The following is a 26,271-nucleotide window of genomic DNA, read 5'->3' as shown; positions in this document are numbered from 1 at the left end:
CCAACACTCAATTTTAGTGGATGTCCCCTGGTTCTGGTGTTATGTAAGAGTGTAAAGAGCATCTCTCTATCCACTCTGTCCATCCCCTGCATAATTTTGTATGTCTCAATCATGCTCCCCTCAGGCGCCTCTTTTCAAGGCTGAAGAGGCCCAAACGCCATAGCCTTTCCTCATAAGGAAGGTGCCCCAGCCCCGTAATCATCTTAGTCGCTCTCTTTTGCACCTTTTCCATTTCCGCTATGTCTTTTTTGAGATGCGGCGACCAGAACTGGACACAATACTCCAGGTGTGGCCTTACCATCGATTTGTACAACGGCATTATAATATTAGCCGTTTTGTTCTCAATACCTTTTCTAATGATCCCAAGTATAGAATTGGCCTTCTTCATTGCTGCCGCACATTGGGTCGACACTTTCATCGACCTGTCCACCACCACCCCAAGATCTCTCTCCTGATCTGTCACAGACAGCTCAGAACCCATCAGCCTATATCTAAAGTTTTGATTTTTTTGCCCCAATGTGCATGACCTTACGCTTACTGACATTGAAGCGCATCTGCCATTTTGCTGCCCATTCTGCCAGTCTGGAGAGATCCTTCTGGAGCTCCTCACAATCACTTCTGGTCTTCACCACTCGGAAAAGTTTGGTGTCATCTGCAAACTTTGCAACCTCACTGCTCACCCCTGTCTCCAGGTCATTTATGAAGAGGTTGAAGAGGACCGGTCCCAGGACAGATCCTTGGGGCACACCGCTTTTCACCTCTCTCCATTGTGAAAATTGCCCACTGACACCCACTCTCTGTTTCCTGGTCTTCAACCAGTTCTCAGTCCATGAGAGGATTGAGAGGGTTTTGTTTTACCAAACTGTATTTTGGCATTTAACTATAACCGAGGATATGTGGAGATTATTTCTGTACTCAGTAGAATGTAAAACTCTCAGAATAATGATATAGACTTATTTATTTAAACCCATTTCTGCCCAACCCACATGTGTGAACATTTGATCCCTGTTGCGTATATACGTTTGACAGAAATGGCTTAAAGAGGCCTTGCAAAAGAGATTCGGGATGGTATTGCATGAGAATATCGTAAAGGATCCCATCTGCAACATCAGGGTAATAATGCAAACCGTTTGGAGGGCCATTGCACTGAGATAATGTGTGTGGAGCATATTAGATGCTTTAAATTTTGCTATTTAAATGCTAAGTAAGTATTAAATAGCCTGAATTGGTACATTTCACTTCTTTTCCGTATATTAAAACTCAGTGGAAATTAATTTGATTTAAATAGTGTTAGAAATCATTTTAATGTTGCTCACGCAATAATTGTAGTTATTAGTTAATCAGACTATAGGAGTTTCACCAGGTTACCAGATTGTGAAATTTTGGATCGTGGCAACTTACCGTTTCAGATAATTGTCTCACAGCCCGGGAGTACAATATACAAAACTACTGGTTACATTGCAACAATGAATAACAATAGCCTGGTGGCTCCATTGCTGTTGTAGGGCAGTCTTGGTGTAAGTGCTTTTTGAAGTGGAAAAGAAATGCTGATGGGGAAAAGGGAGTCTTGTTTCCTTACTGTTTTTCTCTGAAATGTCTCTTTTCCTCTTTGGTGGTGCTTACCCTGACTGGTCTTCTGGACAGTGGCATTGCTAGAGTTTGCATCACCTGGTGCGGGAGGCCAGTGCATCACTCCTATGATGGACTTCCTCCCACGCAGTGGGTGAGGCAATGCCCTAGGCATGGGTATGGTGACATACCGCCCTCACTGGTTTTTTAGCTATAACTTTTGATAGACGAGGAATATTTTAACACGGTTTCTTTGATGTATAACATGATCACTAATTACGCATTGATTGATATATAGCATGATGATATTATTCAAAAATACCAAGGTTTAAAAAATTTTGACCAGTAGTGGTGTCACTCCCTGTGTGCATCACCTGGTGCGGCCCACACCCCTTCTGCACCCCATTAGCGATGCCACTGGTTCTGGATCCATGTTTAACCTTGCAAACATGGGTTTGAGCTGCCATAAAGGCAACTGAGTATGTATGAAGTGGCTGATAGTGGAAGTAGTAAACAACCCTTTCTGACCTGCCCTTTCTTGGCTACCTGGAGTTCTCTTCTGGGCTATTATAGGTGACTGTAGTGTAACCTGCAGTTTGGTAGTTTGGACCAGTCAGAGATTGGTTATAATTTACCTTCACCGTGCAGTTGGGTTTTTCCCAAATAGGCTGTCTGAAGCATGTTATCACCTCTTTGGGGTGACCTGGATTGGAAAGTAGCAGTTGCATATGTGTGTTGTTAAAACTTGATATTCCTGAAATGGAAGCCCCACATTTGGCTCCTGTGTAGGCAGTAAGCAGCAATTGAGTTTCTGTGGTGCTATAAACCACAGTCTGGAAACAGCTTTGGTTGTAGCAGTGTCTTGAACTGTACAGTGTTTTTTTTGGTAAAGGGGAACTGCAAGACAATTGTCCATGTCCTCCAATGCCTTCTTACCACTGTATGTATACATCTGATGTTTGCTTTTTCTGCTGCTTCGTCTTTCTTTCATCAGGCTGCTTATAAGATGCCTGCCTGGTTGAGACACCACAACCACTGAGAAACTGTCATTGCGACACAGAATAAGACCATACGTCTTTGACTAAAAATGATTCCTCACTTGCATTAGAATGGATTCTTGTACAGTCGGTTTTAATTTCCTGAAAAGTTTATTATATGTATGCTTAGGACTATAGGTGGGACCTCAGTATCTACTGATTTGACTTACCACTGATACAGAGTTTCACCTTGTAACAAGGAAAAAAAGCACCAAAATCCAATTTCCCACCTTGGTGTGTTAAATAATAATTTCGTTCCATTAGATTCCATTGATCACTCCATCTAGTGGCTGAATGTGGTATAGCGCCTATACCAATGCATTCTGCGACTACAAGAGAGGAGCAAGAAACCTGAAAGGTGGTCTTTAAAGCTATTTTTCCATTAATTTGGTACCCACTGATTTTTTTTTTAAATCCACTATGGGTTCCGGAATGGAACCCCAGTGCATAATGAGGTATGACCTGTATGTATTTTGAAACAAAATACATGGTCAGCAGCCTCCCATTTGTGATGCTTGGTACTACCGGTGAGGATGGAATATTTGAATAAACCAATTTTTAAAAAAACCCTCCTTACACATTGAAACTGCAAACCAGGGCAATGGTTAGTAGAGTATCTTCTCCCTGACATGCTAGTTTTGTGTATATAGGGAGCCATTTTTAAGAGAGTGGGAGAATGACCATTTGCTCATCTACAGTTCAAAATGGTACCATCTTCAACAGATGTGCCTATGAGGCTGCTGATGTGGGAACAGGTGCTGCAGTGCATCACTAGATATGTCAGGTTCAAAGACCCAAAGAGAAGCAACCTCCTGTTGACCCATCATTTCTTTCTGTAGTAAGATACCTGAACTGGTTTGTGTGTGTGACCGAGATAGTTCATTGATGGTTGCCGCATCAAAGTGTATTATATTTATTTATTATTTTTTAAAGTGTCCAGTTACCTAACTGCAAATAGCTTTAAGAAAGATCAGAAATACGTTTTGCAACCATTATTGAAATGTAAGAGTTAATTTTGATATGGTACATGTGACATAGTCCTCATGTTTTGAGCTGTTTCACTTCCTTCTTTTCCAAAACAGCCAGCTGGAGATGCCTACAGAATTTCTTACCACAACACATTTGTCAGTGTGTTGGACTGCCACAGGAAGCTTTGTGTGTGTGTGTATGTGTGTGTGTGCACTCTTCACCTAGACTTTTCCAGAATTTCCTTTTCTGGAATGAGAGATGTCTCTGAATTCTGTAGAACAGTGTTTCTCAAACTGTGGGTCAGGACCCACTAGGTGGGTCGTGAGCCCATTTCAGGTGGGTCCCCATTCATTTCAATATTTTATTTTTATTATATTAGACTTTATGCTACCACAGTATGACTGCATTTGGGGAAATGTTACCGATCTATACTTTACTCTGTATATATATTTTTACAATGATAGTCAATGGAGCTTACTCCGGGGTAAGTGTGGATAGGATTGTAGCCTAAGGGCACAATCCTAACCAGGTCTACTCAGAAGTAAGTCCTATTTTGTTCAATGGGGTTTACTCTCAGGAAAGTGTGGTTAAGATTGTAGCCTATGATTGTTAAAAGTTTTCCTGCTCGATGATGTCACTTCTGGTCATGCCATCATGACCACTTCTGGTGGGTCCTGACAGATTGTCATTCTAAAAAGTGTGTCCCAGTGCTAAAAGTTTGGAACCACTGCTGCAGACTGTTGGTTCTCACACCTGATGGTGTGAGACTGATGGTGACATCATCAAGCAAGAATATTTTTAACAATTCTAGGCTTCAATCCACCCCACACTTTCCCAGGAATAAGTTCCATTTACTATCATTGTTAAAAGCATCTACAGGGTAGCCTGTTAAAAGTACAGATCTGTAACATTTCCCCAATGCAGTCACATGCCATGGTAGCATCAAGTCCAATATATTAAAAATTAAATATTGAAACGAATGGGGACCCACCTGAAATTGGCTCGCGACACACATAGTGGGTCCTGACCCACAGTCTGAGAAACATTGCTGTAACGTACTGTAATCACAACTTTAGATTCTTTTTCAAACTGAGAGACTGCTTAGTGACTTCACTTTTTGAACAAGATAAGCTTGAGGGGTTTACCGTATTTTCTCAACTGTTGTAAGTTACCAGAGAGATGTTACAGAAAAGGACAGTATTGAGCTGGCTGTGTCACACTTAGAAGGCAACCTGACAAGAGCTGCATCTCTTGTGATTCTCCAGTTACAGTGCATGTGTAACTACGAGGTAGCCTGTGATCTTCAACTTTCATGGAAATAAAAGTTAGCTTCTAGGTTTTAAGGCCATAAAAATAAATTTGAAATAAAAAAAGTTTGATATTTCACCAGTAGATTACCAACAGTAATCTGTGTGTCTGTTGAACAGCGTGTCTGTTGGACAAGATTTCAGTGGTAGGAGGTGGGACTTCAGTGCAGTTTTTGCAATTGTCTGCAAAAGTGATTAGCCCCACGCAGAGAGGCCAAGTGTGCACATATATTCTACTTTGCATAATATAGAATACTGTAGAAGTATACAATCTTGTTGCAGGTTTTAATTTGCAGTACCACAGAACTTTTTCTGTCAAAGCCTTTCATCTTTGTTTTAGTAACAGCTATTGTAATGTGACCTTTTAGGAAACCAAAACACTTTACAGATACATTTAAGACCAAACTGCTGTAGCAAGTAGATATTTTATTATCCCAAACATCAGATACTAAAACTATATTCTGATAGTGGTTTTAGGGCTGAGTGTTGTTTACTGCACTGCTTTTCCAGCAGAGCTCTTTAGAAGCCTCTCAGTGGCTCCTGAATGAGACGGGTGGAGGTTGTGGTGGTTTTAGACTAGTATAACATTTTTTTCAGTAAAAGCTTTCACATAGCAGTTCAGATAGCAAAAAGAGTAAGAAGAATGTCCAAAAGGGGATCGTAGTCTAAATAGAAACACAAAGTAGACACTACCGATCGCCACTGGGAGGGATATCATGCTGAAGAGAACAGCGTGCTGACCCCCTGTAGAATTTGAGAGAGTCACCTTTTTAACAGGTGTTTCTTTGCTCCGTTGACAATAATGGCAGATCAGTTTTACTGAAAGAAATGGTGCAGAAAGAGTTTGGCAGGAGAGCAGTGTCAAGTCTGTTCTCGTTCTCAGGATGATTGTGGTGTTTGTGAAATTCAACATACCTGATTAGTAGCCCGTCTGCAGGTGTGTTCCCTAAGGTCCCAAACATACCCCCAGAACTCTGCAGTGCGCAGGGCTCCTCAGCAGATGTCAATGTTAAAAGGATTTCCTGTAGGCAGAAGATTCATTCTGTTAATTCCTCTAAACCACCCCATTTAGAAATGTTGTAATTGACCCCATTTTGTAATTGATCTTCCACAGCTTTCTCTTCCCATTTTGTTCATCTAGTGGTGAAAATGAAGCAGCTGTTGGAACATGAGGAAATGAAACTCTCTCCATTGCAAGGGAGAGTAAAGAGGATGGCTTTTGTATATATTGTGGGGTCCCTTGCTACAAATGCCAGTATCCCTCAGATATTTCGAGGAGCAGCTAGGGTAGCACCACAGGTACATTAATTCTGACTCCATCATCTGAAGACTTCTTAAAAAGAAAAATTTAAAAAATGTGAATTTAGATTCTAAAAAATCTAATAATCCCAAGGCAGAAAGAGCATACAAAAAAATCTGCTGCCCTGTACCAGATTGAAATACTTATGTCTGTTTACATTGTGCAAAAGTACGTAAGTGTAAGTGTATGCATGGCACATAATTGAGTGTAGCAATGTTACGTGTTTGGATAATTGTGCCTGGGTCCTTACCCAGGTGGTGCAGATTGTCACCAACAGGGTGAGTTGAGTCTTTCATTTGTCTAATGAAGTGCCAAATGCATTTGGTAGTACAGTTGCAGATATATTACAGAGAAACCAAATAAAAGAACCATTGCATACTTGGATAAGCAGAGGCTCTTCTAAAATTGGTTTTTGTCAACTAACCATATTTAGAGACCAACCTGTAGTTACCTATCTTGGCCTTCCAGTTCTGGCATTCCTCTTCCAATGGATACTGGCGCAGAGCAGTAGCAGATGTAATGAGGGCATCCTTTTGGAAATTCCCCAGTGATCATTCTGACATGGAAATGAATGGACCAGGGACTTTTGGGTTCACAGTATGTTGCTCTGACAGAATGACAGTCAAATCTCTGTGGCTCATTTCTAGAACTGGATCTATAAGACCTTCCAGGGTCTGAGATAGTGTGCCAGATGCTGCCCCCCCTTACCTGGTGTTGTGCCAGCCTCTGCTTCTCCTACTCAAGTGATTCCCAACCTGTGGTTGGGAAGTGAGGTCTCAGAAATGAGACCCTGAGCAGTGTGGTCTTGGGGGGAAAAAAGATGATCATCTTCTATCACTTCCAGCATCTCGCCAAGTGAGTTCTCCCCCACGGATCACTAAAGTGTCAGTTGCAGCTGTGGCAGTCTCTTCTCTGCCCTTTCTGGTATTCTCTGAGGAATGCTTGCTTGGGAGATGCTTCTTTATGGACCACCAGAGGGCAGAAATCAGACCGTCCACAGCCACCACTTCTAGTGTGTCACTGAGTGCTCCCCACGAACTACCAAATTTAATTGTAATTTTTGTGTGCAGGTGGTTGGGTGGGTGGCATGTGGTCCATGGTGATTCCAGTTTTTGCCTCAGTGGTCCATGGGTTTCTAAAGGTTGGGAACCATTGACCTGCTCCCTAGATTTGAAAAGAAAAAGGAAGATAAAGTGAAAGAGGCAGTCAGAGACACTCTAGCCCACCCCTTTCCTCTGCACTTCCACTCTACCCACTTCTTTTCTTATTCTAGATAGATAGGAGTAAGGAAGGAGAAGCAGTGGAGGTGAGTGAATGGATGGAATTAGGCACCTCCTGCCATCACTCATGGGAACTCCAGTCAGTTGACTTGAGTCCCAGTCACGAAAATCAGCATTTTTTGTTGACTTGTGGAGACTCAAGTCATGTGCATGTAAGACTCTGCAAAACACAAGTCAAGGATCCCTGACTCATGAGTCGCCATCCGCTTGGGTGACTCGAGTTGCTTGCCAATGGCTATTGCTTGCACCGCCTCCATCTTGCCCAAGAAACCTCTTGAGTTGATCCAGGAAGCTGTCTTTTGCGCGCGCAAACAACAGCAGCAGCAGGGTATGCTATGTTCAGAGATGGGCTGGGGGTAGTGGACTGAAATGGTTAACTTTTTTTTGTTTGCGCTTAAAAAAACTTGCAGGGTCTCAGGATGCAGAAATTGTAGTGGCTTCTGCAAAAGTATCAATTCTACCTGGCTTGAAATCATGTGAGGTGCCTACATGTCTACAGAAGCTGAGGGAGGGAGGCACCTCCTCTGGTCCCTGGAGCATCCATTGGACAGAAGATGTATCTCCAGGAGAGTGAGGGGGACAGGAGCAGCCATTTTTCTCATAGGGACAAGTGGGTTTTGCAAGCAGGAGGGACTGGAAGAGGCGGGGTAATCGATGCTGCGTAATGGGTGGGACAGCAACGCAGTGTTTAAAGAGAACGTAGAAGCGCACACAGAGCCCAGCAGCAGCCCGATTTTCTTCCATGGAGCTGTGGTGGGATTTTTCAATGGAATTACTTTTTTTGAGTTGCAAAAATGCTCCAGGTGACTCTGAAATTGCCCCCTTTGTGATTTGTTCATGACTCGAGTTGCAGAGGGCGGAGACTCAAGACTTGCCCATCCCTGCTTACCAGTCTGCAGCCTGAGAATCAGTTGGCCTGATAGATGGACTGGCCTGGCCAGTTAAAGTATTTTATTGTTAGCAGATGCACTGAAAATTGAGATGGTGGGTTTTTTAATGTTAATTGCTGCTAAACTGTTAAAAGTTTCTAAAATGCTTCATGCTGCTGTTGTTTCTCACTCACCTCATTCATTGCCAGTGGTGTGGGTGCTGCTTCCCTGTGCCAAGTTTCCATTCTGCGTCACAAGTGGCAGGATGCAAGAAATGCACGGATCTATTGAGTACAATTGGTCTTCAGAGAAGAGAGCAATGCTTGTGTAGGAAGAAACCCAATAATTGGTCCCAGTGGCATTCCTGGGCTTCTTCACACGCAGGGTGCCACTATGTTTGCTGCAATTGCCTCCCCTGACCTGGAAGTAATTGTGGTGACGTCATCACGTCACTGCAGTTGCTTCCAGAATTGCACTGGGAGTACAAGCCTGCTCCTGATGCAATTTTGTGCCACTCTTGTCTGCCCCCCTCCTCCAAGGGAAGCAAGAATGCAGCCTAGAGTGACACTCTGCTGCTCTGGGCGCTGTCTTTTGTCTCCTCCGAGGACATGAAAGATACTGCTGCTCCTCTGGCTGTGATTCAGCAGTGGACTGGGCTGCCCCCTCCTTTATAGGAGGAGAGGAAAGAGGCGGCTTAGAGTGGCAGCGTACCAGGAGTTGCAACTCATAGCACACTGCCTCTTTAGGCCACCCCTTTCTTCTCCTCCGGAGGAGAGGAGAGGTCAGCCGAGAACAGCAGTGTACTGGGAGTTGTGACTCCTGGTGCGCTGCCTCTCTAGGCTTCCCCTTTCCTCCTCTCCCCTTTTTTGTTTTTTAAAATGAAGTGAAAGAAGTTGGCAGAGCTGGCAGTGCCAGCCCCCCTTGCACCCCTTAGGTCTGACACTGACTGGTCCCACCCATGTGGTTTCTATATTCAGACACTTTCCATAGAGACATGAGATTTCCCATAAAGAAGCAGTTCTGTGCCCCTAGCTGCAAATGTGAAAGCACAAGTTAATACTATTTTAATTTAAGAGCAGTAAGCTGGCTGATGGATGAAGTAGTTCAATAAAGTTTCACTCGGGAGAAAAGTGGAGTCTAAGTTTAATAAATATGGCACACTGTGTCCCATGAATTGAGCATAGTACATATATATTTTTTGATAGGTCTATTTTGCTTGTGAAAAGATCCTGAAAGATGCTGGGGTGTGTTGACAGGCGCTGAACGTCATGATCTCCACTTTATTTTGTATAGATACATTCTAGAGGGCACACAGGTTGTTGGCTTTCTGTCCCTGTACCATTTTAAAAAGTGAGCTCTAGTTCAACAGGGCAGAATTTTGACTTTTATTTCAGTTGACTTTTCAGCTGTGAAAATACCTCTGTCCGGATGAAGCAAAAGACGGATTGAACTGTTAATATTAAAATAGCCCAGTGACAGTGACAACAACAACTGACAGTGTGTATAGCAGGATGGATGAAGGGTTGTGCCAGCCGTGCTTCATTGGATAAGAGCTTTATAAAATATGTGAATCCGGGTAAGAGGGCTACATTGATGCCACTGTTGGTACCCTAATTCTGACAGAGGTGTGCAAGATACCCTCCCCCCTCCCCGCAATTTTACTAGTATTATTGAAGTGTGTGTGCGTGTGTGCCTTTTTTGTTGAATTTTTCCTTGGATATTTCTCTGGAAATTCTCTTCAAATATTACTTTAGATAACCTCTGGTGGTAACTAAAGCTTCAGTCCTATGTACATGGGAGTAAAGCCACTTGAACAGTGAACAGTGAACTTCTGAGTAGACCTGCATTAGAGTGTGCTGCCATTCCAGTAGTGCTTGATTTTTTTTTCTTCCAAATTTAAATTTTTTGTTTTAAAACGTGTACAAAGGAGTGAGGCTTGTTAAAATTCTTTTCCTTTTCAGGGTTGGTGTGTGTATGATTTTTGTTCGTAGAAGATCTTTCTGTTTAACAGAGAGCTATTCAAATAACTTATAACACTGTTTGTTTAAATCCTCATTCATCTGGCAATAATAAGCTCATGTATTCTGGATTTATGGCAGAAGGAAAACCTTTTGTATGCCAAAGAGGCATTTTTTCATCTTTGTAACAAAGAAAAAAAAATTAGTCTGTCTCAGTGGTGCAAGCAAAATGTTTTATTCTGGGATCATGGATTATAATACAGTAGTAGTAATTGGAGCAGCAGTTTCTGAACCAGTGAGTGTTAGTGTACAATGAGAGAACTGACAGTGTGTTGTAAGAACTAAAGGAATCAAATCTGCAAGGTTTTGGTGGATCCACAACAGGCACAAGAGGATGCCCCTCTGCTGCTCTGCATTAGTCTTGCTTCCTTTCAGTTGGCCTTCTCTCAGGGCAGATGGTTCTGCCTTTCCTGTATGTCATTGGTCCCAAACTGGACTGCTGCAGCATTGAAATATACCGTAAGAAGTTAAGACTCTAGTTTCTGTTTCATTAATCCCAGGTGATGAGTGAAACTAGGACTGTTAAACATAAGGCCCATGGGCTGAACGCAGCCCCCTAAAGCAATTTATCTGGCCCGTGTTACAATTGGGCCCTCCCAGCATGATGATTGGGCTCTCTCATATCTTGAAAATATGAACTCGATTTGCACATTTTCTCTTATGTCATTTGCCATTAATAACAGCCCAATCCTGAGCTTCCCGGCGCACGCTGGAGCAGCAGTGCCAGTGCAGTTACCACTGTATCCAGTGGGCACCAGGAAGCAGCCAGAAGTCTCATCAGGGGAAGGGAACAATGAGTATTCTCAGGTCTGTACCATCTATTTTGCTGGCACAAACTTGAGAAACTGTTGGATCTTCCGGTCCAACATGGAGTTCAAGATATGATGGAGCAGAGTTCTGCCAATCCCAACCCCCTCCAGCCCCGGTTCCTCCCCCACCCTGTCCCCCCCACCCCTCAGATGCTGCACCACCACTCAATCACCACTGACAGTGGTCTCAATCACCCCTGACAGTGGTACATCCTCCTTCTGCTGGCTCTGGACCTGGTGCCAGATTGGCGCGGACGAAATGTTGGCACTTCCTACTCACTGGGTGCCATAAATGTGCTTTACCGCACCCAGTGCATGTGCTAGAGCTCAGCACTGGCTCTGGCCGGGTGTAGGATTGGGCCCTAAGTTTCTGTGTGAGAACAAATTACTTATTTTGGCCATCATCTGGTTAATGATATCACTTTCTGCTTAATGATATCACTTCCGGACCTCAGCAGGCACCCTGAATGCTAATTTCAGCTCTTTTATGAAATGAGTTTGACACCCTGGAGTTAAATCAAGCCATGATTCCTAGGAAGAAGGAAGGCATGAAACCAGGCCTTCTTCCTAGTTATGCTATGGTAACTTTCCACTTTAATTTTCTATTTATTTCCATAATACTTTAGGTTTGTAGGCATACCTGTTTTGTTCGAATTGGGTTTAAATTAAAGTAATTAGAATATCATTAATGGAAACAAATTAAGGGCGCAATCCTAACCCCTTATGTCAGTGCTTTCCAGCGCTGGCATAGCGGTGTCAATGGGAAATGTGCTGCATCCTGCAGTTGGGTGTCACTCATGGAGGCCTCCTCAAAGTAAGGGAATGTTTGTTCCCTTATCTCAGAGCTGCATTGCCCTTATGTCAATGCTGGAAAACACTGACATAAGGGGTTAGGATTGCACCCTAAGTTAATTAGAGTAGGAATGGGTGAAAAAAGAAAGCAAACAGATTATACATTTAGCGTGACACACACATAGTCTCCATTTACACAGAATTTGCTGAATCATTGCCTAACATGGCAGTTTCAGTTCAGTACGTACAAATATACTGTAATTGTAATAATGTTAAGGGTTTTGTTAATGTTAAGGGTTAATAATGAGGGGGGACATGATTGAGACATACAAAATTATGCAGGGGATGGACAGAGTGGATAGGGAGATGCTCTTTACACTCTCACATAATACCAGAACCAGGGGACATCCACTAAAATTGAGTGTTGGGCGGGTTAGGACAGACAAAAGAAAATATTTCTTTACTCAGTGTGTGGTCGGTCTGTGGAACTCCTTGCCACAGGATGTGGTGCTGGCGTCTAGCCTAGACGCCTTTAAAAGGGGATTGGACAAGTTTCTGGAGGAAAAATCCATTATGGGGTACAAGCCATGATGTGTATGCGCAACCTCCTGATTTTAGAAATGGGTTAAGTCAGAATGCCAGATGTAGGGGAGGGCACCAGGATGAGGTCTCTTGTTATCTGGTGTGCTCCCTGGGGCATTTGGTGGGCCGCTGTGAGATACAGGAAGCTGGACTAGATGGGCCTATGGCCTGATCCAGTGGGGCTGTTCTTATATTCTTATGTTCTTATGTTCTTTTTCAAAGAACTGAATTTCCTGAAACTTCTAATTCCTTTCAGGGGGGAGTCAGAAATAGCGTGTTTCTCACTGCAGGCAGTCATTAGGAAAGAGAGAATATATTTTTGCCTTGCCTTCTGTGTATTTAAATTGATGTAAACCACTTTGGCCACTTAGGGCCCAATCCTAAACTTTGCATTCCGGCTCACTGCTGGCACGCACTGTTGCAAACGTGCGAAAAGGCACACTTGCAGGCCCTTGCGTTGGTTCTCCACCGGTGCTAGCCCAGCGCTGGCCGGCACTGGGCTAGCACCAGGCGAGTGCTGGTGGTTGTGGAGACCATCAAGCAGTGGAGAGGTAGGTGAAGACATGGGGGTAGGGGAGAGAAAGAGTTCTGGGGAGGGGGAAGGCAGAGGGAGGGTGTGGAGAGGGTGGGGAGAAAGTGTGTCGGGGGGAGGGAGCGGGACAGGAGGGAGGTGGGACCGGTGGCCTCCATGTTGGGCTGGCTGCCCTACACAGAGGCTCTTGATTCTATGGTGACCTTTGGGTCACCGTAGAATTGAATAGCTCCATTGAGCCCCACTCTCTCTTTACCCAGGGCTACTCTCTTTACCCAGGGGAAGGGGACCAAAGTCCCATTCTCCCAAGAAGCCGCCAGCGGCTGCCTGAAGTGTGCAGGATGTGGCGGCAGCCATTTTTGGCGCTGCTGCAACCCCGCACAGCTCAGGATTGGGCTGCCCTTGACTGGACAGGAAAGGAGACATAAGATGTTAAATAATAAATCTTTTCCTGCTATTTGTTTGGTGCTTCTACAAAAGAGACAATGATTTTTCCTCTTTGTATTGTATTGTTTGTATTGTATTGTATTGTTTGTATTGTATTGTAGAAACATCAAGTCAAAAGTGATTGGCTGTGAGGGCAGGGACTGTCTTAAGCTGCATGTAGTTGGGCTTTCAGTGCCCAATTTTCAACTCCTGCTGTTTGGAACAGGTTCAAAATGGAGGAACAAATTGATGGTTAGCATTCCTGGTTTAGGATTTTCTTTATGTACACCCACAATGTGGAGGTATCATTTCAAGTGTTGTTAGGAGGGGCCAAAAAGTGTCCAGCCTAGTGGGTCTGGAGTGGAAGGTTTGCAGAGTGATTCAAAAACCCATTGTTGAGTATATGCAAGATTGAATTACAACAGGACAGTATATTTTAGGAGTATTTCTTTTTTATGTCTTTTGTGGATAATGTGGAAGATTATTGCTTGTTGCCTGAAGTGCGTGGAGCCATGGCCCCCTTCAAACTGCACCTCTGCCACAGTCGTATATGAGCCTTTCCCTTATGGCATGATTCTTCTTTATTTCACTATGTATGTGAATACCAGGAGTACTTGGAAACACTGGTGCATTCCTTCCCACCCATGTGTTTTGGGGATTCATATGCATAATATGTTCCACAGGGGAGTGACTTCCATGATGCTATGAGCACATGGGCAAAGAGTCTTCAAAGAAAGAGAACCATAGCCTTAATTTTATGTCATGTCAACAAAATTTTGGGGAGCTTTACAGGGCAGCTGATATTTTAATGCACCGATTATCCCTTTTTGTCTTGGTGAGGGGTTCATGATGCTAACCATAATGGGACAGCCCATTGTTGTTCATAGGGCATTGCTCTATGCTCACTATGCTAGTGAGGAGACAGGCCATGTGGGCCTCTCTTAGTAACTGGTGATGGAAAAATCAAATAATTGTCTTACGCCCTGAGGCAATTGAAAAATTAAATACTAGAGCTGCTAATTACCTTGCAAGGAGCTGAGCTCCTGCAGTTTGCAAGCATGTGTAAATATAGAGAGATAAACTTTGAGTGCCTTTTTTTCCTGGTTGTTATAAATAATAAAGAATATTTCTTTCTAGATCTCCTTTTTTAAAAGTCTGGTGGGTGTGTTTTAAAAAGTGGGTCCTGGTGCTAAAATGTTTGGGAACGACTGGTTTAAATAATTACATGTGTTTGTTTTTTTCAGATGGAAAAATAAATTTGGCTGTAAGAAATGCATTACCACGTGCTCTCCCAAGAGGACAGCAGCCCCCTGTAAGTATAGAGATGTTCAGTATGAAAGTCACATAGATTGTGAACATGTCACAATGGAGCTTTTATGTAAACTGAATCATAACTCAGACTTTGGGTAGAAAATATCGATAAAATTCAGGGAATTTATTTATTTAAAATATTTTTACCTTGTCTTTCACCTTGTAACCAAGAGGAGAGGCACCAAAGGCAACCTACAACGTATTACAGAAGCAGTATTACAAAAGCATAAAATACAGTACAACACAATAAGCAATAAAACACAAAAAGATAAAATAATAGCAGGAGCAGCATACAAGTAATAAATGTGTAACAGCACAATCCTAATTTGTGCTGGAACAGGTAGGCCAGGAGGCCTGCGCTATATCCAGCACAAAGTTGGGGCAGAATAGAGCAGCGTCCTGGGAACATGGCTAGGATCATGGCATAACTGCCGGGTCCTGGCCCCACTTCCTGCTCCCCGCCTACTAACCTGGGCAGGAGGTCTGGTCTAGAGGGTTGAGCCTCCATTTGCCTGAAGATAACATCCGAAGGTCGCCAGTTTGAGGCCACCGGCACCGTGCGACCTTGAAGCAGCTGACAAGCTGAGCCGAGCTATTCCATCTGCTCTGAGCGTGGGAGGATGGAGGCCAGAATGTGCAGCCAGATCAAGAAAGAAACACCTGAATGTTGTGGTTTCTTGAAAGATAGAAACCTTCTTTCAAATTGTAAAAATCCCTACGGGGATTTAAAAATAGCCTGCCTATGTAAACCGCCTTGAATAAAGTCTAAGGAGAAATCTGAGGACCAAGAAAGGCGGTATAGAAATACCTGTATTATTATTAACCCCTAGGAATGCCTGCCATCTGCCCTCCCCCACCTCAGAACATCTTCCCACACCCCTCCCCAGACTCCTGTGCCGGCCAAGCTCAACTGGTGTGAACTCACCTGGTTCTGCTGCCGTGGAGGCTGGATCCCGCTTCTGTGGGCTAGCGCACCTCTGTGCAGCGGAGCCACTTACTCCCATGCAAGTGCAAACATGCTTTACGCATTGCTTACGACCCTCCCGGGATGCCGTAAGGAACTTGCGCCGGTCCAGGGTACAGTTAGGATTGCGTCCTAAATCAAGCAATAACAGAGGAGATTAACTTGAAAAGATGAGGCAAAATAAAAAAGTGCTTAGCCCCTCCCAGAAGGCCAACAGAGAGAATGAGATTCTCAGCCCTAGAGGGAGTTCCACAGTGGCGGCGCTGTCTTGGAAAAGATTCCAGCCCACTTTACTATCAATCCTGCTCATGGCAGCACACATAGGAGGGAGCCCCCCATACAACACTGGAGTGGGCTGTCTCACACAGAAGAAGACAGGACGTCAAGTACTCCCATCCCAAGCCTAATAGGCTTAAACTTTTGAGATCAGTGCCTTGCTTTGTGTCCAGTGTAGCCATAGGAGCAAATGGTCTGACTGAATCAGTCTGCTTGACCACTGGAGTCATTTTATTCTGCACCATTTGCAATTTCTGGACAGCCTTGAAGGAGTACCCAAAGTAGAGCACATTGCAATAATCATATCTTGGTGTCACCAATGTATGGAACACTGTGGTCAGGTCTGAATGACATAGGTAAGCCTACAGTTGACATACCAGCCTAAGCTGTGCAAGAAACCCCTCATCACCACTGCTGATTTGTTATCTAGGATTAGCTAAGACTCCAGGAAGTTTCCCAAACTGCAAGCCTGCTCCTGCAAAGGGAGTTCAACTGCTTTCAGAGCATGTTGGTGGTCCAGTATCTGCTTTGTAAGGGCCCAATCGTATCCAACTTTCCAGCATCAGTGTAGCTTCAATGCAGACTTGAGGTAAGGGAACAAATGTTCCTATAACTTGATGAGGCCTCTGTGACTGCCTCCTCACCACAGGAAGCAGTGCAAGCCCCATGGACACAGCTGCATGGGCACTGGAAAATTGGATAGGATTGGGCTCTAAATCAGTACCAAACACTTCTGACATACATAAGATCTTCACAAAGCATGTATATACAATACTATTGTTTCAATTCAAGTAACAAAAATAATTACGCTAATTAATCATCCTGTTATTGTCTACACAGGTCTATAAATTAGCTATCCCAGTATCCTCAACCTTCAAATATTGGCAAAATGAATCTTTACAAAAAACATTATCAGGGATGAAATCTATATACTGTTATAATATATACATTTCTAACACAGTCAGGTTGTCATGTTTCATTCAAAACTGAATTAAGGGGAATTGTAACTGATAAAAGTTAGATTAGGTTTACAGAAAATAAATTTAAGTTGGTTAGTTTTCCCACTTTTTTCAGGCATTTATTCAACCACTCTGCTACATAAGCAGTTTCGAGACATTTCCAATTTGCTGCTGTTGGTATTTTTGCTGCTAGTTTAACTTTCCAATTGGCTGACATTTATCACTTGTATTCACATTCTTCTTCTTCTAGTAGTATTACTCTAAACATATTGAGTTGGAGCTAAATCCAGTCTTGCGCGTGGAGGAGGTATGTGAATTGTAAGAGAACTCCCTTCCCTCACCAGCCCTGTGTGGCACATGTTCCTGAGGGTCCCTCAACCTTCAGGAGCAGGTTTTCAGTAGATGCAGGTAGCTGGAGAGAAATGGGGGAAATCAAAGAAAATCAGGCCCCTCCTCTTGTGTGAGTGGAAGAGAAGAATTTGATCCAACCCATCACATTAAAAAAACAACAAAAAACTGAGTAATTTAAGATTGGGTAGCTTAGAAATGTGATCTCATCTCATATATGTCTTGATTATACATACCATTTGAAATAGTAATGGAGGCTTCCTAGATTCCTCTTAGTTTTTGTTCTTCATAGGATGTTGGGAGTGACCTTGGAGGTCATCAGTCCAACCCCCTAATCAGTACAGCTGACTACATACCTCTGACAGTTGACTATCCAACTTATGCTTGAAAACATCAAATGCGGGAGAGCCCACTACTTATCTACCCTACTCCACTTTCCTGTAGTTTCAACCCATTGCATCTGGTCCTGCTCTTAGAAGCCATAGAATGTAAACCCGTCTTCTGTTTAAAATCTGGATGGCTGATAGACAGAAGGCAGAACTGCTCAATTCTTATTTTGCTTCTCTTTTCTCCTGCAAAGAAGACTGTGTTAGACCTAATGAGACAAGAACAAAGGAGGGAGTGTGGAAACTACAGACTACAATAGGCAAGGATGTCATTTGGGTTCATTGAGTTGCTCTATGAATTCATGTCTTTGAGTCTGGATGAACTGCAACCTAGGTTGCTCAAAGGATGGGCAGATGTTATCTCAGAGCCTCTGTCTATAATCTGTGCAAACTGAAGAGCTGAGGAAGTGTTGGAAGACTGGACATGAATGAAAGTGGCCCCTCTCTTCAAAGGAAGGAAAAAGGAAGATCTAGCCAACTTCTGACTAAACTGGGTGTCTGTACCTAGGATGGTGCTGGAGCAAATTATTAAATGGTCTGTCTCTGATCATTTAGAAGGGAGAACAATACAGGTGGACCTTGATATGCATGATATGCAAGATATAAATGCCTTTAAAACGTGGACCGTGGTATCTGCTGGCATCACTAGTAAGTCAAATCCGCAGATGCTGCATCTGCGGATACTGGGGTTCGGCTGTAATTGCTAAGAGCCAGAGTGATTTTCTTCAAAAGATCTTGCCAGATAAACCTATTCTCCTTCTATGATGGAATGACTAGCTTGCTAGATCATGGAGTAACAGCAGTGGGCCAAGGGGCATCCAGGGTCTTGGCCCCACAGACAAGCAGCAGACAACCTCACAAGCAAAACAGCTTTCTCTCACTGAGACTCACTCAAACACTCACTCAAAACTCACACTGAGACTCAAAACACTCACTTCCTCTTTACCTTTCCCAACTCCCATGTCAAACCCCTTTGTTTTTTTGTTACCTTCCCCTTTTTCCAAGTGCATAGCTATAGCTGTGATTCCTAGAGGAGATGGTACATGTTGTATATGGACCATGGGCTTATGATGCGCTGCTTGACTAAAATGGGTATGTGTATTGCCTTTGGTGTATTGATTGTATGTATCAGTTTGTATAAACTAAAACTTTCTTAATATTAAAAAAAAATCCTTTTTACTACCTGTAGGTAGAGGTGTTTGGAAACAGTGTTTATTTTACTCAGAAGTAAGCCTATGGTATTCAATAAGACTTAGGCTGTAATCTTATCTTACTCACCAGAAACAAACATCTCTATCTGTAGGTAAAGTGAGCATTTCAGTAAACATGGTTTGGAACTGAATTCGGATGGGTTTGTTTTATTGGACAGCTTGCTGATGTCCTAAGGGCTGCAACTGAAGAAGGCACTCTGTTATACTTTGACTCTTCACCAAGATCCTTCTGTGGCCAAACAGTAAAAGAGACACCTTCCCCAATGACAACATGTCAACAAAAGATCTCAGCCCCCGTCATGGTGCAAAATCCCGCAGCGTGCAGCGAGCCTCAACTATTGACGTTGCCTCTGACATGCTAGGTTTATCTCTGGCAGGTGAGCCCTTCTTCTTTGCCTATGCCCTTATGTTTGTATTAATTTTTTTCTCACGAATCTTCTTTTGATATTTGTTTTGAAGTTTGAGTCTTTCAGGCAGTTCTTTCCTCCAAAAAACAGTTCCCAGAGGGGTAGTGACTTTAGTCTGTTGCAGCAAAAGCAGCATAGGTTCTTGTAGAATCTAACAACCCAACCCTAAGCGTCCATGGAGCGTAGAGGTACAGCAGTGCCATATTGGCTGCCACTGTATCCTGGGGCCAGGGAAATTGCTAGAGGTCTCCTTGCAGTAAGGGAACATCAGTTCCCTTCCCCCATGTAGAGTCCCGGCAGCCCTGATGGCAGCCCTGAGTCCAACAGTTCATCCCTGAGCTCAGCAGCCCCTGTGTAGAGCCCCGGCAGCCCTGAGCCTGACAGTTCAGCTGGCGCAGAACCAAGGAAACCTGTTCAGTCTCTGCATTTAGGAAGGCATTTGACTGGTTTTCTTTGAATACCTTTGGATTGTTTGTTCCTGCTCATCTGTTTCAAAATTGGTTAGAAGTGTGGTGGGGAGAAATGTTTTGAGATAGTGATGGGGGAGCTAGATATATGTATGCAGAACTTGTTGCATAGTTATTGGGATTCTGGGCTGTGTGTATTTGTGGTGCTTTTCAAATTAGGATCACTTGAATTTTCCTAAAGACTATAAAAGACTATGGGTCCAATCCTATCCAATTTTCCAGTGTAGCTATGCTAATAGGGCATGCTCTGCATCCTGAGGTGGGGAGGAAGTGACAGAGGCCTCCTCAAGGTATGGGAACATTTGTTCCTTTATCTCAAGGCTGCATTGCGGCTGTACTGGTGCTGGAATGTTGGATAGGATTGGGCCCTATGTCATCTTTCTAATGACTGCTTCAATCCGTTTTAATAAGAAATTGATTTGCTGAAGGACAGTACGTAGTCCTTATACTAACTACTATACTTTGCAGGAAACATCCAAGATCCTGATGAACCTATTTTAGAATTCAGCTTAGGTAAGCAGTTATCTGTAGTGGGTTTTTTCATTTCACATATTTGTTCTTAAATGCTATTGGTTGTTTATATATAAATAGCTGTTTCTTACATGTAGTGACATATGAGCCTGTCAGGTAAACTAGGAAAACTGAATGTGGCACACAGTTCATTTTCAGATAGGTGTGAACAGAAGGTAGATCACATTCTGCCAGTTGATCCCTATCCATTTTCTAATGGGCCACCTAGCACTTGTTGTTTGTAGTGCCATCTCTTTTCCTTCCTCCAAATCCACATTTTCCATGTGCCTTTAAACTTATTCTTAGATGTAGTCAAACCCTTGTGTCCATGTAGCATCTTCCTTCCCCTGGTTTCATTACTGGTCTTAGATTGTAGGTTCCTTGGGAGCAAGGAACTGTTTATGTTTATGTTGCCTCTGAAACTCTATATACTGGTGTGTACATTAATGTGCAGTACAAAAAGTAACAGGTATGAAGCAGCAGTGGACCTAGCGCTGGGCAGACAGGGCAAATGCCCCGGGCACTGAATCTGTGCAACAGCAGGACCGCACAGGAAGCCTTACTGAGGTTGGAACCTCAGGTTTTCCGGAAGTGCTGTTTAAGACTGCAGGGATGCCTCAGAGCGCTTCCCCAGTCAGTCTAGAGATTGTGCGAGGCTCTGTTGTGCTTAAAAGGTGGGGGGCGGCTTTGCATGCGGGAGGGGCAGCATCACGGACCTTTGCCCCAGAAGCGGGGAGATGTAATTCTGCCACAGGTATGAAGAATGTACTCTGATGATTAATAACAAGCTGTAACATGTGAAAAACAGGCAAATACTTAATATACAAAGGTGATATTCTCAATTTCTTTATAGCTTGCAGTGAACTACTTACTCCATCGCTAGATAGAAAGCCAAATAGTTTTGTAGCAGTGAGTGTAACTACACCACCTCAGGCATTCTGGACGAAGCATGCTCAGACAGAAATTATTGAGGTGAGTAGCTTTATGTTGGCTAAAGTGTTTTTTAGAATGAAACCTCTGGAAAGTGACTGATTTCAGTTGATAAATGAGCAGGCCATATTAATGTTCTGTGATTTTTGTTTTCATTCCAGGGAACAAGCAATCCTATCTTTCTCAGCAGTATTGCCTTTTTTCAAGACTCCCTTATTAATCAGATGACACAAATAAAACTTTCTGTATATGATGTTAAGGATAGATCTCAGGGAACTGTAAGTCCACTTTATACTTTTCTTTGTTTTCATTCATATTTCTGCTTCTTCTCTTGGTCCCAGGTGCACCGCCTGGCCTACTTTTAAAGGGCAGCATTCAGTGTATGCTAAAAGCTAGAATAATTAGATCAACCTTCTAAAATTGTTCTTGAATGTACATCTGTTAAAATGATTGTAAGTGAGATATCTTTTTGTTCCCACCCCATCTCCTAGGAAAATTTAATGGAAGAGAAAAAAAGGGAAAATTGACATTATTCTCTAAAAAAGCAAATGTGCAATGTGTTTTTGAAGGACCGAAACACATTTCTGATTGTTCTCTCTCCCTCGCAGTGAAGCATGTGTGTTAAAGACAGACAGACAGAAGCTCAGTTTGAGCATAATGTCAAAAGACAGTTTAAAAAGCTTTACTGTGATTTATATGAATTGATAAAATGTGGCTTACAACTGCCAAGCAAATCAGAATCTCAAACCATGGTTAAAAGTTACGGTTGTTGCTCTGACCTCAGAGGCTGTTGGAACTAAGAGTGACCTCATGTATACTGAGGGGATAAAAACTGATGGATGAGCAACTCTATGCCATGATTTGTTTGTCAAAAGCTCAAACCAAAATTAGTGCAAGTCATGGTTCAGCATGATATTAGAACTGAGCAGGAAAGAGAGGCTGGCTTTTGATTTCAAATGTCATATAGAAACTATAGAGATTCATGTTTAAAATATCCTCTGCATTAACAGTTCTCATGTTTTTCAGATGTATTTATTAGGTTCAGTAATGTTCACTGTAAAGGAGCTACTTAGGGAAAGAAACCACAGATTACATTTAACACTAAGGTTAGTAGTCGATTTGTTTTTCTAATTCCATTTTACAAGGATCAGGCATTTGCATTTGTGCTTAGTGCAGGAAAAGTAGGCCATTAAAATGAGCTATTGATGCTTTTCTTTTTGGACCTGGGTACAACACTCACCTCTCAAATATATATTACAGCGTTTCATAGAAAATATGACAAAATTACAACTGATCAAGTGCATTATGTACCTGCACATAATTTTTCAATAAGAACCCATTGGAGTGGTTGGTTGTATTATTGGTACATTATATTGTTCTTTTGAAAAATTTTAGGCTCTTGACTTAACCTTCTTCATCCTCAACCTGAACCAAAATTAACAGTGCAATCCTGTGCAGGTCTACTCAGTAGTAAGTCTCACTGAATTCAGTGAGACTTAGGGCTCAATCCTAAGTAGCGCGCATCGGCTCACTGCTGACACACACTATCGCAAATGTGCTGTAAAGCACGTTTGCTGGAGTTAGCGCTGGACGGGCACCAGAGATGGCCCAGCACAAACCCACACTGGGACAGTGCCGGTAGGAGGCCGGCGATCTGCTGCCAGGCACTCCTTGCAGAGTGCCTAGTGGTGGAGAGGTAAGATGGCGCATTGGGATGCTGGGCGGAGGCATTATAGGGTGGGTGGAGGGTGAGGGAAGGTGTGGTGGGGGAGGGAGCAGGGCAGGAGAGAGTGGGACAAGCGGAGCTCAACTCCACTGGATCTGGAGCCCCGTGTCGGGCTGCACAGCCTGACGTGGGACTCCTTGATTCTATGCCAGCTAAAGAGCCCCACAGAATTGATTAGCCCCATTGTGGGGCTACGTCCCTTACCTGGAGGAAGAGGGTGAACGTCCCCTCCCCCCGATGCACACAGGATACCACGGCAGCCATTTTTGGTGCCACGGCAGCCCCGTGCACTGAGCAGCTCAGGATTGGGCTGTCCTCCCAGATGTTACAGGATTGCAGTAAGCTTATATGCATGTAACTGCATTTTCTCATAACTTTTATTTGTTAGCTTGGTCTTCCTTGTTCCTCTTGTTCCTTCCCTTCCCCAACTGTTCAAATTTAGACCCAATCCTATCCAGTTTTCCAGTGCTGGTGCAGCTATGCCAATGGGCCATGCACTGCATCCTGTGGTGGGGAGGCAGTCACAGAGACCTCCTCAAGATATGGGAACATTTGTTCCCTTACCTCGTGGCTGCATTGCAGTTGCACCAATGCTGGAAAATTGGCTAGTATTGGTTCCTAAGTCTTTTCAAGCAGGGACAACTCTCTTTGTTGTTTCTGTTGCTCTGTAATGTGCTATCTACGTTGATGTTGCTTTTATAATTTTACCCTGCCCTTCCCTGAGAGCTCATGGCCAAATTACTGAATTCCCTCACACATTTAGCACTGGGACCCACTTTTTAGAATGAGAATCTGTCAGGACCCACTGGAAGTGATGTCATGACCAGAAGTGACATCATCAAGTAGGAACATTTTGAACAATTAGGCTCCAATCCTACCCACACTTACCCAGGAGTAAGTCCCATTGACTCTCATTGTTAAAAAAATATGCATAGTAGCTTGTTAAAAGTACAGGTCTGTAACATGTCCCCAAATGCAGTCACATATCTTGGCATCAAGTCTAATATATTAAAAATTAAATATTGAAATGAATGGGGACCCACCTGAAATTGACTCATGACCCACCTAGTGGGTCCCAACCCACAGTTTGAGAAACACTGCCCTAGGCTACATATCCAACACATTGACTCTTCCTTACCAGCATTTACTATTAGATGCTGACTAACTACTAGACCTTGACCCTAAGTAGAATTAGTTAGCATTTGAGCCCTTTGTGTTGTTAATGACACATAAGGGTTAATGGTGGAGAGGCTGCGCACTTGGGGGTGGGATCTGCAACAACATGGCATATTATATGTAACAGCAACTGATAGTATTATTTATCACATCGATAGACCACATCTTCACAGCAATAATGTATTGTTGCAGATCTGCTGAAAGTGATCGTGTGGGCAATGTTACAGTCATTGGGTGGCAGATGGAAGAAAAAACAGAGGAACGACCTCCAGTTACGAGGTCTCCAGATACTATCAATGGAAGGGTGAGTGTGAATATGTTATCTGTCTTAAAACAATGCACGCATGCAGCAAAGATGTCACCCTCAGTCTGATCAACACACCCTTCTCCATGTCTTAAGGGACAGTTTAAACAATGTGTGTTCCCCATGTGTGTAGTCTACACCCTCTTTGGACAAGCTTCCATGATCAGATACGCTGTGGGCAGGCAGTCATGGAACTCATCACAGAAGTTTGCTGCTGCCCGTATTTCTGATTGCCCAGTTAATACAATATGTGCGTCCATGTAAACATGTAGTATCTGCATGGAAGACTGCTTGTGTGGATGAAAAGCATCCTGTATGAACTGATGCACACTGACGGATTCAAACCAGCTTTGCTTTTTAAAAAGAGAAAATACCTAGTTTTTACTGTGATATGATCTATGTTCAATGCAGGTTAAAATCAACCACGCTCTATCCTGGTTAAGATCATTATATTTATTTATGACATATCTGTCCCACCCCCCCTCCAAGAAGTTCAATGCAATGTACACGAGAGTCTCATTTTTGTTTTCCAGTCATAACTTACTATGTGTAGTACTTTTAGGCTGACTAATGCCAAATTGTTCAAAGCAACTCACTAGCTTTATGGATGAGCAAAAATTTGACCTTTGTTTATCAAATCTAGACCCAATATTCTAAGCCAGTGGTTCTCAAACATTTTAGCTCTTGGGGCCCACTTTTTAGAATGACACTCTGACCCACTGGAAGTGATGTCATTGACCTGGAAATGGTGTCATGGCCAGAAGTGACATTGTCAAGCAGGAAAATTTTTGACACCCTCTACACAATAAAATCAAATTAATTAAGTAAATTAAAAGTTTACAAAAGTGGAAGTTTAAAAATTTATTTAAAGTAAAGAAGAACCCTTCTAACCCTCCCAATCCGTTGTTGATCTGTTTAAAAAAAATTCCCCAAACATCCCAAAGGCTGCAATCCTATTCACATTTTCAACATTTCATGTACATTGAAATGAATGGGGACCCACCTGAAATTAACTCATGACCCATCTAGTGGGTCCTAACCCACAGTTTGAGAAACCTTGTTCTAAGCCAGGGGTGCTCACACTTTTTTGGCTCGAGAGCTACTTTGAAACCCAGCAAGGCCCGGAGATCTACCAGGGGGGAAGGAAGCGTCTGACAGACACCCCCTTTAATGTATGGAGCCCCTGCTGGAGTCTAGTCAGTTTCGTTAGTTTTGTTGCTGCCTGCCTGAAGAGCAGCTAAAGTGTCAGTTTCAGTGTCAGTTTAGTGTCAGCTAAATATGTCAGTTTCTTCTAGTCACTAGACGAAACTGACATTAACAGTTTGGAGAGACAGGGCTCCACGATCTACTCATTTTGCCTCGCGATCTACCGGTAGATCGCGATCCACCTATTGAGCACCCCTGTAATCTAAGCTATTATCTGTTCTACAGTTTCATTTAGTTATTTTTACGTTTTTTCGTACCCCCCCCTTCCCTTGAGATCAGGGTGGTATGTGTGACATCCCCCTGTTTTATTCTCACATTAACCTTATAAGGAAGGTACAGCTAAGAAAGATATCTAAAGTCACCACAGTGGTTAAGCTGGGATTTGAACTGGAGCTCTCCAGTTTAAATATGATACAACACCAGATTGGCTCTTTGAAAATTTGTAAAACTGAAAGCTTTATGGAAGTATATCTTCTAAACTGCCCTTTCTCACTGATTCTTATTCATCATATGATACCATCCAAAGTCAGCTACAGTTTTCGCTCCCAATGGGCAGCGCCAAAAGAAGAGCATCAGAAAAACATAGATCGTCCATTAGCT

At 43.1% G+C, this 26,271-nt stretch overlaps 1 protein-coding gene across 5 annotated transcripts in view; it reads left to right on the top strand.

Annotated features, from left to right (window-relative positions):
- Positions 1-26,271, top strand: part of INPP4A (inositol polyphosphate-4-phosphatase type I A) — a 131,626-nt gene that overhangs the window by 49,584 nt on the left and 55,771 nt on the right. For all 5 annotated transcript variants that reach the window (XM_066619326.1, XM_066619324.1, XM_066619325.1 and 2 more), the window contains exons 2-8: positions 14,735-14,802; positions 19,104-19,322; positions 20,288-20,332; positions 21,183-21,301; positions 21,421-21,537; positions 22,286-22,365; positions 24,354-24,465. In XM_066619326.1, coding sequence (XP_066475423.1) covers positions 19,217-19,322; positions 20,288-20,332; positions 21,183-21,301; positions 21,421-21,537; positions 22,286-22,365; positions 24,354-24,465 — 579 coding nt within the window. In that variant the 5' untranslated portion in view covers positions 14,735-14,802; positions 19,104-19,216. The remainder of the gene's footprint in view (positions 1-14,734; positions 14,803-19,103; positions 19,323-20,287; positions 20,333-21,182; positions 21,302-21,420; positions 21,538-22,285; positions 22,366-24,353; positions 24,466-26,271) is intronic.

Source organism: Tiliqua scincoides, chromosome 3 (genome assembly GCF_035046505.1).
Source record: "Tiliqua scincoides isolate rTilSci1 chromosome 3, rTilSci1.hap2, whole genome shotgun sequence".
Classification (NCBI taxonomy): domain Eukaryota; kingdom Metazoa; phylum Chordata; class Lepidosauria; order Squamata; family Scincidae; genus Tiliqua; species Tiliqua scincoides.
This window is presented reverse-complemented; position numbering and strand designations above follow the sequence as displayed.